Raw genomic sequence first — 14,092 nt, 5'->3', positions numbered from 1 at the left:
GAGCCCGTGCTCTGCAACAAGAGAAGCCACCACAATGAGAAGTCCACACACCACAATGAAGAGCAGTCCCCGCTCACCGCAACTAGAGAAAGCTCGTGTGCAGCAACAAAGACCCAATGCAGCCAAAAATAAATTAATTTACAAAAAAAATTTTTTTTAAGATTACAAATGAATGAGGTTTTCAGGAAATTAAACAAATGTAAGTCACTTTTTCAATTTCAGGAATGTCTACATGCTGGTGTGAGGGCCCTGGGGTCTGGGAACACAGGAACTTGGTAAATCTCTCTAGATTTCCCCCACTGCCCCTAAAATAAAGACAGAGAAGAGCAGTGCCAGGGCCACACCCCCCACTTCCCACAATCCCTTTCCCCTGTCCCTACCTGCAGAGAGTGTTGCATTTCAGGGCTCCAGTCCCAAAATTGTTTCCCACATAGTAAAGTCTGTCTGTTTCAGCTGCCTAAAATGTAGGGGGGGGGGGAAAGCTCCATTATAACCAATGTTGAAAGATAGTAAATATCTTGACTCCCTTTTCCACGTCTGTAGAAGCTTTAGAATCCAAACCACAGGTGGATCAGAATGAGAGAGCCTCTTTGAGATGATCCAGCTCCCTATCTCTAAGTGAATCTGGGGTATCCCTGTGGGAAAGGCAAGAGGACTTTTGAAAAGTCCCAGGTAGTGCTTGCTTCTAGCTGGTCTGAGAAGTTCTTGGGGGAGCTGTACCACAGGACTTGGAAGATGGGCCCGGGGCTCTCAGCACTTAGAGGCATGCAACAAAATGATTCTGCAGGTAACCCCAAAGTCCAAGCCCTTCTTGAACCTCTTTGCTCTCCTCTATCATGACTGCTTCTTATATGCTCTCAGGACCATGGAAATGGTTAATTCACTCCTCAATCAGAGCCAAGCTTTCCTGCTTCCCCATGTTTGTCCTGGCTATCCTCTTCACCTGGAGAACTAACTTCAGCTGTTAAACCCTCCTCCATCCTTCAGGGTTCAGCTCCCATGCACCCTCCCCCAGGAAGACATTCTAGCAGAGACTTCACTGACTGAACGCACTCTGCCCTGCTCTGTACTCTCTCTCCCAGGGACCTTGAGCTTTATCTATTTCTGTATGAGTGTCCCTCACATCCAGTTCTCACCTCTCTAGAGCAGTGGTTCTCAACCCAGGGAATTACCCCTCTGGGGATATCTAGGCATGTCTGACATTCTGTTTGCCACAACTGGGAGGTGCTCCTGGTAGCTAATGGGTAGAGGCCCGGAAAGCTGCTAAATATCCAGTGCTGCACAGGAGAGCCTCCACATGAAAGACTTATCTGGGTCAAAATGTCAATAGTGCTGAGACTGGGAAACGCTGCTCTGGAGTATGAGCTCCCTCAGAGTGAGGCCAGCTCTCACTTAGCTCTTTCCCTAGCAGCTTTCAGCCCAGGGCCACAGTGGGGCTCAATAAATGCTTGTTGAATGAACAAATGAATAAAAGGCCAGCACTTCACCACAAGTGTGAAACTCAGTGGAACCTGTCCCCACACCCCAGCCTGCTGGGGCTCAAAGTTCTTCAAAGGCTCACTCGCTATCCCCCCTTTTCTCCACTCATTCCCTCCTACCTCCACCCACACCCAGGAGGCCTCCTGAGGCCTGAAGAGCAGAGGCCACGGCAGCACTTACCAGGATCCGCTGACTCCTCTTCCTGGGGTTTGTGGAGTCATTGCTCTTGTACAAGGTAAAGCGCATGTTGCCTGGATTCTGTAGCTTCCCATTGGAGAACTGGACTGTAAGATTGCAGCCCAAGAATGAGATGAGAGCACAAGAGTATGGTGGGGAGGAAATGGATTGTCAACGGGAGGGAGTGACTGGAGGAATGGGTATGGCAAGGAACCTCAGGTCCTGACCCAAAGGGGGACTGAAGGAGGTCCTGGTCCAGGTGGGAAGAGGGGCTGGGGAGGGGCTCTGACAGGAGGGAATAACTAGGGGAATGGGGCTGGCTGAGGAGAACTCGGCCAAATCTAGAAAGACAGAGGGAATCCCTGGCCAGTAGAGAGAAGGAAATAGAGCAGGTGTGAGACCTGGTGGGTGAGGAGATGACGGGCTCCTGGGTACATTTAGCCCTGGAGAGGGGGTAACTGGGATTTCCTCATCCAGGTGGGAGGTGGTACCAGAAAGATGGTGCGATGACAGAGGAGCCCTGGCCGAACCCCAAGTAGTGGGGGAGACTATAAGGGATCTTGGCCCCGCTGGGAACGGGCACCCGACGGATGTGGGAAGTGGAGGGCTGTAGCGGTACCGAGACGGAGGGGAGGAAGTTACGGGGAACTATGCTCCAGCTTCGCAGTCTTTACCCAGTAGAGCTCTCTGGCTCTCGTCGGGCTCTCCACAGTACAGCCACCTCGCACTCGGCAACACCTCCGCCGCCATCTCGCCTCTCCAGACGCGAAGCCCAGGAGCTAAAACAGCCGTGGCCAATACCGCATTTAAGCACGCGCAGAGGTAACGCTCCAGGCCGGAAAAGGCATGGCCTCGCCGGACACCGCCCTGCACGCTCAGAGACGCGTGCCTCCGCCCCCAGCAGGCACCGCCCCGCTCTTTCCCCCAGCTATGAGGAGCGTCATCCCGCCCACTCTTCGCCCCGCCCCTCCGCGCGAGAGGCGTGGTCTCCATCCTCACCCTGTCCCGCTCCCTCCTCCGCCGGCCTCTCCAAGGCGCAGCACCTGATTGGCCCAGCACTCGGCCTGTGCATTTCAGGATGTGTACCTCTAGGGTGAGCCGCGCACGGAAGTCTTGCCTAAACGTTGTGTGGGGTTTCTTCCTCAGCCCTGTCTAGGTAGGGTTATGGTCTGTCTCTACTACGGTGTAAATATGCCTTACTAAGATCTGAAAGTCCGAGTTCAAATTTAGAATTCTCTGATAGGCAATCCTTGAGCTCCAGCTAAATGTGGCGACTCGCGGAGAACAGCAATTCTCCAGGACCTCCTTCCACACACCTGGACATCAGTCCTTAAGCCCCAAAACTTGGTCCACAATCCTGTAAACAGCGCCATGATCAGTTCTTGGGTCTAGACGTGCATACTGTGGCTCAATCAACCCTCCGAGGATGGACCAGGGGGAGAGGCCCAGCAGGCTCAAGGATTCTGGGGTGAACTAGAAGGGAAACCTAATCTGATGGGCATGTCCCTTCATCCCTGTGGATTCAACCCTCCCTACTGCATGGGGAGTTATTACAACAAAAGGAGTGTCAAAGCAGGGCCTGCAGGGCCTTTGAGCAAGGACCCAAGCCAGGGCCCCTTTTGCCCAGTCAAAGGCAAATACTGTTGAAGGGAAAGAACCGTGTTGACTAATCTCTATTCTCCAAATTGCCTTCTTTCGAGACTCATCCTCTCCCCCGACACATACCTCCAACACGATCCGAATAACCTTAACACCTGAGCTCCCCTTTGCCTGAGCACGTCACTCTTCTCTAATTACTCAATCTCAAACTTACAAAAACATTGCAAGTACAGTGCAAAGAACTTTTTTTGCCCTGAACTTTTTTGAATGGGTTACCAACCTGATGCCCCATCACCCCTGAAGATCATGTATAGTATTTCCTACAGACAGGAACATCCCTAAATAGCTACAATACAGCCATCAAAATCAGGAAATTAAAATTGCTGCATTACTACCATATAATCATCATGCCCCATTTAAGTTCACCGACTGTCCCAGTAATGTTTTTATAGCAAAAGATCTTGTCCAGAATCACATGTTGCATTTATCTGTCATAGCTCTGTAGTATCCTTCAACCCAGAACAGTTCTTCACTGACTTTGAATTTAAAATTTTAAAGTTTATAGGCCAGTTATTTTGTAGAATGTCCCTCAATCTGGATTTATCTAATGCTTTCAAGTGATTAGTCTCAGTTTATGCATCTTTGGCAGGAATATTACAGATATGACGCTGTTCTCATTGTATCATGTCAGGTGGTAGACAATTTCGATTTGTCCCATTACTGGCTATAGTAACTTTGATCACTTTATTAAAGTGGTATTAACCAGGCTTCTCCACTGTAAAGTTTATTCTTTTCCCTTTGTAATTAATAAGCATTTTGTGGGCAGGTACGTATAGACTTAGAAAGTATCCTGTTCATCACACTTCCTACTTATTTATTTATTTATATCAGTATAGACTTGTGGATTCCTATTTTACTCAATAGAATAGAATCTGCTACTATCATCATTTAGTTTTAAGTTCAAATTTTCCCAGATTGGGCCAGTGGGAACCCCATAAGCTGGTTTCTGTGTTCTTTTAACATTTTCATATCATTTTTTTGAACATCTTTGCTTTCTGGCACAAGATATTTCAGTTGACCCTGTACTTTCCCTGCCTCAGCCCTGAAATCACCCATTTCTCCAAGTTCTGGTTTCTTTTGGTGGGGGATGGTATTTAGAGACCAAGATCTACGTGTTAGGTATGGTCTGCTTTTGGGATATCACTCCTCCCAGGCCTGAATTAACCAAATTAGGGAATATATGTAGACACAATTTTACAACTAAAAGTGATTTATTTCTAAATCTGTATATTTTGGAAACCATAAGTTCAACTCTAATTCCAGTCCATCACCACAAGGTGGTGGCTTTCTTCATTCTGGTTTTCTTCCCCCCCCACCGCCCATATTTATAACTTCTTTCTCTGACAGTGGGAAACCTGGTTCCAATTAGCTTTAATATATTTACTTATTTGATCAGTTCCCCTGTAAGTAACACACCTCCCATCACCATCACCTGACATGAAGGCTCTTCTTATCCCATTCAGGCTCCCACTTTGAACCAAGCCCAAGCCCCTACATGGATGCTGTATTAGTTAGGGTTCTCCAGAGAAACAGAACGAGAGAGAGAGAGAGAGAGAGAGAGAGATACAGAGAGAGACACAGAGAGAGAGACTGATCGATTATTATGAGGAATTGGCTCACAGGATTATGGAGGCCGAAAGTTTCTACAGCCTGCCATCTGTAGACTGGCAGGAAAGCTGGTGGTGTAGTCTGAAGGCCTGAGAACCAGGGATACTGACAGTGTAACTCCAAGACCTGAGGGCCAGAGAAGATGAGATGTCCCAGCTCACAGATGAGGAAAGAAAAACATGGGCAAATTCCTTTTCCCTCCACCTTTTGTTCTATTAAGGCCCTCAACAGATTGGATGATGCCCACCCACTTTGGGGAGGGCAGTCTACTGAGTCCACTGACTAAAATGCTAATCTTATCTGGAAACACCCTCACAGACACACCAAGAAATAATATTTGATCTGGGCACCCTGAAGCTCATCAAGTTGACACATAACATTAACCGTCCCACATGCCCTCCTTACTCTGATCAGGCTCTGACAACCCTCACAAGGTTGCCCCCTGCCCAGATGCCCGTCTCACCTAGCTTAGGCTCAGACACTGTATCAGGCAACCCTTTCCACATGGATAAACTTCTCATCCTGCTTGGACTCCAGTACTCTTGCTCTAGGCCACTGCAGGCTCCCCTTCCCCTCTGAGTGGAAGACTACCCACCAAATGGCTTTCAGATTGAATTGCTCACGAAGGGAAAAGGAAGAAGGAAAAAAAAAAAAATCTTAATTGTCTAACTATTTGCCTGTCTCCCCCACTGGAGACAGACTCATTTGGGGTTAAACAATAAACAGATTTGTTGTTTTGTTCACTGCCGTATCTTCAGCTCCTGGAGCAGTGCCTGGCACATAGTAGACCCTCAATAAATGTTGAATGAATGAGTGACAAGGCAAGGAATGAGTCTGAATCATCACAAATCCTAGGAGCCTAGCATAGGGGCTGGAGCTCAAAGACACTAAAGTTGCTTAAATTTAACTAGCACTGAGTTTACAAATAGCAGATTCTCTGTAAACATTGGTTGGTTGAATGAAAACATGAACAGTTAAATCAAAGTTAACAAGTGACAGGGGACTTCCTTGGTGGTCCAGTGGGTAAGACTCCGCACTCCCAGCGCAGGGGACCCAGGTTCGATCCCTGGTGGCTGAACTAGATCCTGCATGCATGCTGCAACTAAGACCCAGCACAGCCTAAAAAAATAATTAAAAAAAATATTTTTTAAAAAAGCTAACGAGTGACAAAGAAGACAGAAGTGGATACAAAGAATCAATTATAGTTCTTGAGAGAAGTGTCCTGGCCCCTCCTGATATAGGGACATATTATATGTCCCTTGCTACTCAAAGTGTATGATCTTTGGGCCAAGAGCATCAACATCACCTGGGAACTCATTAGCACTGCAGAATCTCCTGCCCTATCAAATCTTCTGAATCAGAATCTGCACTTTAACAAGATCCCTAGATAATTAATACACCCTTCAAGTTTGTGGAGCACTGTTGTACGAGAACGTTTCCCTTTTAAGGCACATCTTTACCAGTCAAAGTCTGTGAAAGCCCTCAGAATTTGCTGCTTTACAGCTGAGTGGAAGAGTGAAGACTATGACACATGGTTTGAGAGCAAAGGCTCCCAGAATTACCACAGGCAAGAATTCAAAGTGACAGACGTTCTGTCAGGAGAAGGAAAGTATTAATGGCAAGGTGATTGGGAAGGGGACTGTAGTATACCCCTATATTGTTTAACTATTTAACAATGATTCTAAATACACAGACACCATATACATATACATACATGCATACATAACTGGGATGGGGCAAGATGGAGGGAGCCCTACTCAGGCAGTGACCAAAATGCCAAAAGCTATAGTGACCTCTTCTAAATTACAGTCAGGGGTAATCACAGGCAGGATTTACCACAAAATGTTTGTTTATAAATTTAGTTTGGAAATTTGGAGACTTCTGGAATTCTCTCTTAGCATTATTTTTCAGAGGAGGAAAACGATTTTTTGAAAGTAAGGAATTGGAGGGTTCGGGTGGGGTCAGGCAGAGTCCTCCTTTCCTGGGGTAATATCTCCATCTGCTGGCGTCTCCGGATATCACTAGCAAAGACGTGAAGGCAGGTCAGGTCATTTGCTGTAACTCACATAGAGCTCTCAAAACTGTTATCTTCTGCCTCTCTGCCTCTCTCTTTTATTCCTTTGTCTCTTTTTCTGTGTTTGTCTCCCTCTCCTGTTCTTCCCTCTCTTCCCTTTCCTCTTCCTTTATATTCCTGGTGCAGACTCTACTTGCATACCTATAGACATGGATGACTTATTCCTTATAAAGCAGACTTTTCACCTTGGCAGATTTTTCCTTACACAAAGCTGAATCTGCCTTTTGTAGCTTCCCCTGTGGTTCCAGTTCTGCTCTCTAGGACCACGCAGAGCATGACCAATTCCTCCGCCCTGAATCCTTCAAAAGCCTGAATACTCTGATCATGCCTTCCACTTATCTGCCCCTCTCCTTCTCAGCAACTCCCCCCAGCCCCTTGGTTATTTCCCACACCAAAGTTTCTAGGTCTCTCCTCATCCTGGTCACCACTGCTGGACACACACCAATATCTCTGTATCCTTCTCGCACTGTGGGACCACACACAGATCAATACATTAGCTCTGGACTGGGTAACACAGAACAGAAAGGATCCATCACCTCCCTTGTGCTACTTGCCATGCCTCTCCTGATGAAACCAATAAGTGCTTTTATTCTAAGCATCTATACTGTTTGGTTAGCTTATTTGGGTTAACAATAAACAAAAATTCTTGACTTCGCTTCTGCTAAGTCACATCATCCCTGCAATTTTTTAAAAACAAAGATTCAGACCTTAAATGAAGGACTGTTAAATTTAATTGTGTTAGATTCAGCCTGTTCAGATATTTTAATTTTCCCCAATAACATTTATGAATTTTAAAAAATTATCAAACCAATACATATTTGATGTCAAATATTGAGGAAAACACAGAAAAATATAAAGAATGCAATTATACTGACCCACGGTCCCTTCCCCACCTGAAGGCAAACATTGTTAACATGGTTTTATTATTTTCTACATTTTCTCTGCGCATATGTATATTTATATAACTGCTATAATATTGTATTCAATTTTGTATCCTCCTTTTAGAAATTTAACATTATCTTGTAAGCATTTTCTCAAATCTCACATGATAGTACATTGAATGTTGTCACAGTTTATGTATCCAATCCTCTAGAACACTTAAGCTGTTCCCAATTTTTTCACTGTTATGTGGAACATTTCAGTGAATTTTTAAAGCATAAAACTGCTTTTTTGGATGGATTCCTTTGGATAGAGTTCTAAGACTTGCATTAATGAATCAAAGAGCATGAACATTTAAAAAAAGATTCTTAACACACCCTGCCAGATTTTTCTCCAGAATATTTTCAGATCTTTTACAAATCCTGATTCTAACACTATCCAAGGCACTTTGGAAGACATAAGAATGAAAATACACTATCCTTGCCCTCAGGAATTAACTTCCTAGGACGAACACAAAAATGGAAAAAAGCACGTTCGAGGGTAGATACTGTTAAGTCTCTACAACTTCTCTTTTCAGTTCTGTCAGTTTTACTGCCTTTATTTGTTTTGAACCTTTGTTATTAGGATGGTGGTCATTCAGGCTTGTCCTCTCTTCTTGATGGATTAACACTTTTATCATTAGAATTCTCCTCTAATAGACCTTGTCCTGAAGTCCACTTTAGCTGATATTAGTAATACTTCACTGTATGAATATATTTTACTTATCCACTCATCCATTGATAGACATGTGGGCCGCTGTCATGTTTTAGATATTATGAACAATGCTGCTATGAACATGGGTGTACAAATATCTCTTTGAGACGCCGCTTTCAAGGATTTTTGGTATATATCCAGATGTGGACTTGCTGGATCATATGGTAATTCCATTTTTAATTTTTTGAGGAACCGCCTTACTTTTTTCCATAGCAGCTGTACAATGTTAAATTACTACCAACAGTGCACAAGGGTTCCAATTTCTCCACATTCTTGCCAACACTTGTTATTTTTAATTTTTTTGATAGTAGCCATCCTAATGGGTATGAGGTGGTGTTTCGTTGTTTTGATTTGCATTTCCCTAATGATCAGAGATGTTGAGCATCTTTTCATGTGCTTATTGGCCATTTGTATATCTTCATTGGCGGGACATACATTCAACTCCTTTGCCCATTTTTGAGTTATGTCTTTTGGTTTTTTTGGTTGTTGAGTTTTACTTCTCTATATATTTTGGATATTAATCCTTTATCAGACATATGATTTGCAAATATTTTCTCCCATTCTATGGGCTGCCTTTTTGCTCAGTTGATTTTGTCTTTTGATGCACAATATTTTAAATTTTCATGAAAGTCCAGTTTGACTATTTTTTCTTTTGCTATCTCTGCCTTTGGTGACATAGCCAAGAAATTATTGCCAAATCCAATGTCATGAAGCTTTTATCCTATGTTTTCTTCTAAGAGTTTTATAGTTTTGGGTCTCACATTCAGGTCTTTGATCCATTTTGAGTTAATTTTTGCATGTGGTGTTAAGTAAGGGTCCAATTTCATTATTTGACTTGTGGATATTCAGTTTTCCCAGCACCACTTGTTGAATAGACTAAACTTTCCCCATTAAATGGTCTTGGCATCCTTTTCAAAAATCATTTGACCATATGTATATGCAACGGTTTATTTCTGGGCTCCCTGTTTCATTCCATTAGTCTATACATTAGTCTTTATGATAGTACCACAGTTTTGATTACTGTGGCTTTCTAGTAAGTTTTGAAATCAGGAAATGTGAGTCGTCCAGCTTTGTTCTTCTTTTTCAAGATAGTTTTGTCCATTTGGGATACCTTGAGATTTCATATAAATTTTGGGATGAGTTTTTCTATTTTGGCAAAATATCATTGAGAGTTTTTATAGAGATTGCATTCAATCTATAGATTGCTTTGGGTAACACTGACATCCTAATAATATTAAATTAAGTCTTCCAATCTATGAACATGGAATGTGTTTCCATTAATTCTTCTTTCAGTAACATTTTGTAATTTTCTTTGTACCAGTCTTTTACTTTTGGTTAATTCCTAAGTATTTTATTCTTTTAGATGCTATTGTAAATGTCATTTTCATAATTTCCTTTTGAGATTGTTCATTGTTAATGTATAGAAATGCAACTAATTTTTGTGTGTTGACTTTATATCTTGGTACTTTGCTGAATTAATTTATTAGCTCTAACAGTTGTGTGTGTGTGTGTGTAATCTTTAGGATTCTCTACATATAAGGATATATCATGTGCAGAGATAATATTACCTCTTCCTTTCCAAGTTGGATGTCTTTTGTTTCTTTTTCTGCCTAATTGCTCTATCTAGACATTCTAGCATTATGTTGAATAGAAGTTGTGAAAGTAGGCATCTGTGTTTTGTTCCTGATCTTACAGGAAAGGCTTCAAGTCTTTCACCAATGTGTATGTTTGCTGTGGGTTATCATATATGGTTTTTATTATGCTGAAGTAGTTTCCTTCTATTCCTAGTTTGTTGAGTGTTTTTAAAAGGGTATTGAATTCCGTTGAATGCTTTGTGTGAATCATTTGAGATGATCATGTGATGTATTACACTGATCAATTTTCACATATTGAACTATCCTTGCATTCCAGGAGTAAATCTGACTTGGCCATGGTGTATAACCCTTTTGATATGCTGCTAAATTTAGTTTGCTAATATTTTATTGTGAGTTTTTGCATTAATGTTCATAAGGGATATGGATCTGTAGTTTTCTTGTAGTGTCATTGTCTGGCTTTCATTTTTCCTGGCTATTCTTGCAATATTATCCTCTCTTATGAATTTAGAATCAGTGTCTAGTTTCCAAAAGTATCCATTTTTGTTGTTGTTGTTGCTTTGATTTTGTATTAGCTATAGGGTGATCTTTATTTGTCATTTCCCCTCAAATTAGGGAAAGATTATGCTTAAGAGAAGTGAGATGGTTCTATTCATTCTGGTTTTTGACTATTAGGTTTGTATGTTAGTTTCTTTTTTTTTTTACCATCTTTATTGGAGTATAATCGCTTTACAATGGTGTGTTAGTTTCTGCTCTATAACAAAGTGAATTAGCTATACATATACATATATCCCCATATCTCCTCCCTCTTGCGTTTCCCTCCCACCCTCCCTATCCCACCCCTCTAGGTGGTCACAAAGTACCGAGCTCATCTCCCCGTGCTATGCGGCTGCTTCCCACTATCTATTTTACATTTAGTAGTATATATAAGTCCATGCCACTCTCTCACTTCATCCCAGCTTACCCTTCCCCCTTCCCGTGTCCTCAAGTCCATTCCCTACATCTGTGTCATTATTCCTGTCCTGCCTCTAGGCTCTTCAGAACTTTTTTTTCTTAGATTCCATATATGTGTTAAGCATACGGTATTTGTTTTTCTCTTTCTGACTTACTTCACTCTGTATGACAGACTCTAGGTCCATCCACCTCACTACAAATAACTCAATTTCGTTTCTTTTTATGGCTGAGTAATATTCCATTGTATATATGTACCACATCTTCTTTATCCATTCATCTGTCGATGGACACTTAGGTTGCTTCCATGTCCTGGCTATTGTAAACAGAGCTTCAGTGAACATTGTGACACATGACTCTTTTTGAATTATGGTTTTCTCAGGGTATATGCCCAGTAGTGGGATTGCTGCGTCGTATGGTAGTTCTATTTTTAGTTTTTTAAGGAACCTCCATACTGTTCTCCATAGTGGCTGTATCAATTTACATTCCCACCAACAGTGCAAGCCAAAAGTACCTTAGTGATACTTTTATTGGGAAATTTATAGCTTAATTTAGGAATAATTTTGTCAATGAGTTGAAAACTCAACCTAAAAATTCTGGTTTTCATATATACTACAAAAATAATAAAGGTCATTATAAAAATTAAATTAATACAGAAGTATGTAAAGGCTAAAAATTAAGAAGGCCCTCTTAAAATATTTCCTTATCATCACCCCCTCCTAACTTCCCTTCACTGAGGCAATTTTTACAAACAGTTTGATAGTATCCTTTCATACTTAGCCATACTTTTACAAGCTTTTATGTGTACATCCACACGCAGGGTTTTACTGGTTTTGTTTTGTAAGTATATGGGATCATTAGTAATAAAGGAGCCATAATACATACTCAGTGTATATCAATGTATTGTAATCCTCTATGGATGCACATTCACATTGTTTCTTTTTTTCTTCCACCAATAAAGCTTGATCAAAGTCTCGTGCATACTTTTCCACATTTGTTTATTTAAGTAGAATTCCTAGAAAGGAATTACCAGTGAGAAGGTAATGAATGCATAATTTTAAAATTTGAAGATACCAAGTTATCTTCAGAGAACAGCAGTGATACTCCCAACAACGATATAGGATGGGACTTTTTTCACACACTCTCCTAAGTACTGAACGTACAAATCTTTTTAATTTTTGCCACTCTGTATCTGTGAGATAACATCTAGCTCACAGTATGTCTGTAAGGGTCACGTATGTTAAAGGACCTCTCACGTTGCCTGGCTTACTGTCAGCATTCTTCTTTTTTTTTTTAAGCAGCCCAATCTGACAGTAAAATACGTGCAAGGGCAATAAAACGTCAGGGAATCTTTTTTTTTTTTTTTTTTTTTTTTGCGGTACGCGGGCCTCTCCCGTTGCGGAGCACTGGCTCTGGACACGCAGGCCCAGCGGCCATGGCTCACGGATCCAGCCGCTCCGCGGCATGTGGGATCTTCCCGGACCAGGGCACGAACCCGTGTCCCCTGCATCGGCAGGCGGACTCTCAACTACTGCGCCACCAGGGAAGCCCTCAGGGAATCTTAATGAACACAATTTACCATCAGACTTCGTTGAGACCGTAAAGAAAAAAACCCCAACCCCAATATTGCAAGGACAACATTTCCAACGTGTATGGTCTGAAGGGGTGGATCAGCTCTAATGATAACTGGGTGTTGAGTTCTGAAGAAGTGGGGTGTTCCCTTTTAAAAATAGTCTTCCCCCCACCCCACCCCCCCAAAAAAAGAACCGAACTGCGTTCCCCAACCTGCCTTTGTCTCCGGAGCCACGTCGAGTTCCCGAGAGCTCCCGCCGCGGAAGGCCCCTTACGGACTTCCTTGTCTCCTCTTCACCTGGGGAAGGTGGGCTTCTTTCTGCCGTCGGAGGCGCCGGGGCCGGTGTACCTAAGGGTTCGGGCTCTCCGTCCGAGCATGCACCTGGGAGCCCGGAAGCCGCACGGACCTTGCTCTTTTCTGACACTGTCCCACTGAAGTCCGCGACTCTTCCACGTTTCCAATTCTGTTCATTGGAAGACTGGTTCTGGAGACTGCACGCTTATTTGACCTGCGGCACGTAATGCGGAGCGAAGTGCCAGACTTCTCAGGCCCAGCCCTTGGAGACGCCGCCACCAGGACTGGACGTGGAGCGGTGTCGGACCCAACTGCCGTCAGATGGATGGCATTTTTGGTTCAGCGTCTTTAGCCTGGATTTTGGCTTAATTCAACCTAAACAGCGTCTTGGAATTTTATTTTTTCCAAAGCCTACGAGGTGGGTACTCAACCTCGGACCCGGCGAGTGTGTGGGTCCCGCGAAGGGAATTCGCATTGGAGAGGGAGCCCGGTGTCACCGAAGAGGGAGCCGGGCGCCGTGAGGGTGGGGAAATCCTTCAGGTCCAGCCAGCGGTGGGACACACTACCCCGCGGGCTCGCCTCACACCTGGCTCAGACCTCAGGCAGTCGTAGTTGTGTCTGGTGGAATGAGACGGAAAACCCGCCGGCCTCCACCACAGCGGGTCTGGATTGGCTTCGGCACACAGTCGCTTTTCTGTAGTCCAAACCTAGAGCCGCTTAGTGATAAATCCCGCCTTAAAAGGCGTTTGATAAGTTTTAGGTGTTGTAAGACATATGGTGATTGGCTGCAAGGCTCACGGATTCGCTCGGTAGTAAACACAGCGAGGCTCCTGGGACCGCGGATTGGTCAGTGTTCCCGGGGCCGAATAAATTCCGCCGGATTCCGCGCGCTGGCTGGCTGCACATCTACCCTGGCCCCGCCCCCTCCTCTCCTGATTGGCTGTAGCGCGGTCGGCGAGGAGGAGGAAAGCAGCGGGGCAGGCGATTTCGTGTTGCGTCACTTCCGTTTAGTGTGGGCAGCTGCCGCGGTATTCTCAGAGTGCGGCGGCGAAC

General features: G+C 43.7%; 1 protein-coding gene across 1 annotated transcript in view; it reads right to left on the bottom strand.

The window, feature by feature from the left end:
• POLR1E (RNA polymerase I subunit E) overlaps positions 1 to 12,187 on the bottom strand; it is a 37,060-nt gene extending 24,873 nt beyond the window's left edge. Inside the window, exons 1-4 of the mRNA XM_060100912.1 lie at positions 12,058 to 12,187; positions 2,331 to 2,435; positions 1,660 to 1,763; positions 381 to 457 (exon numbers count right to left, since the gene is read on the bottom strand). Of these exons, the coding sequence (XP_059956895.1) occupies positions 381 to 457; positions 1,660 to 1,763; positions 2,331 to 2,406 (257 nt within the window). The 5' untranslated portion in view covers positions 2,407 to 2,435; positions 12,058 to 12,187. The remainder of the gene's footprint in view (positions 1 to 380; positions 458 to 1,659; positions 1,764 to 2,330; positions 2,436 to 12,057) is intronic.
• Between the last annotated feature and the right edge of the window lie 1,905 nt (positions 12,188 to 14,092).

This window comes from Mesoplodon densirostris, chromosome 6 (assembly GCF_025265405.1).
Source record: "Mesoplodon densirostris isolate mMesDen1 chromosome 6, mMesDen1 primary haplotype, whole genome shotgun sequence".
Lineage (NCBI taxonomy): Eukaryota > Metazoa > Chordata > Mammalia > Artiodactyla > Ziphiidae > Mesoplodon > Mesoplodon densirostris.
The sequence above is the reverse complement of the archived record's forward strand: the minus strand, read 5'-3'. Positions and strand labels throughout refer to the sequence as shown.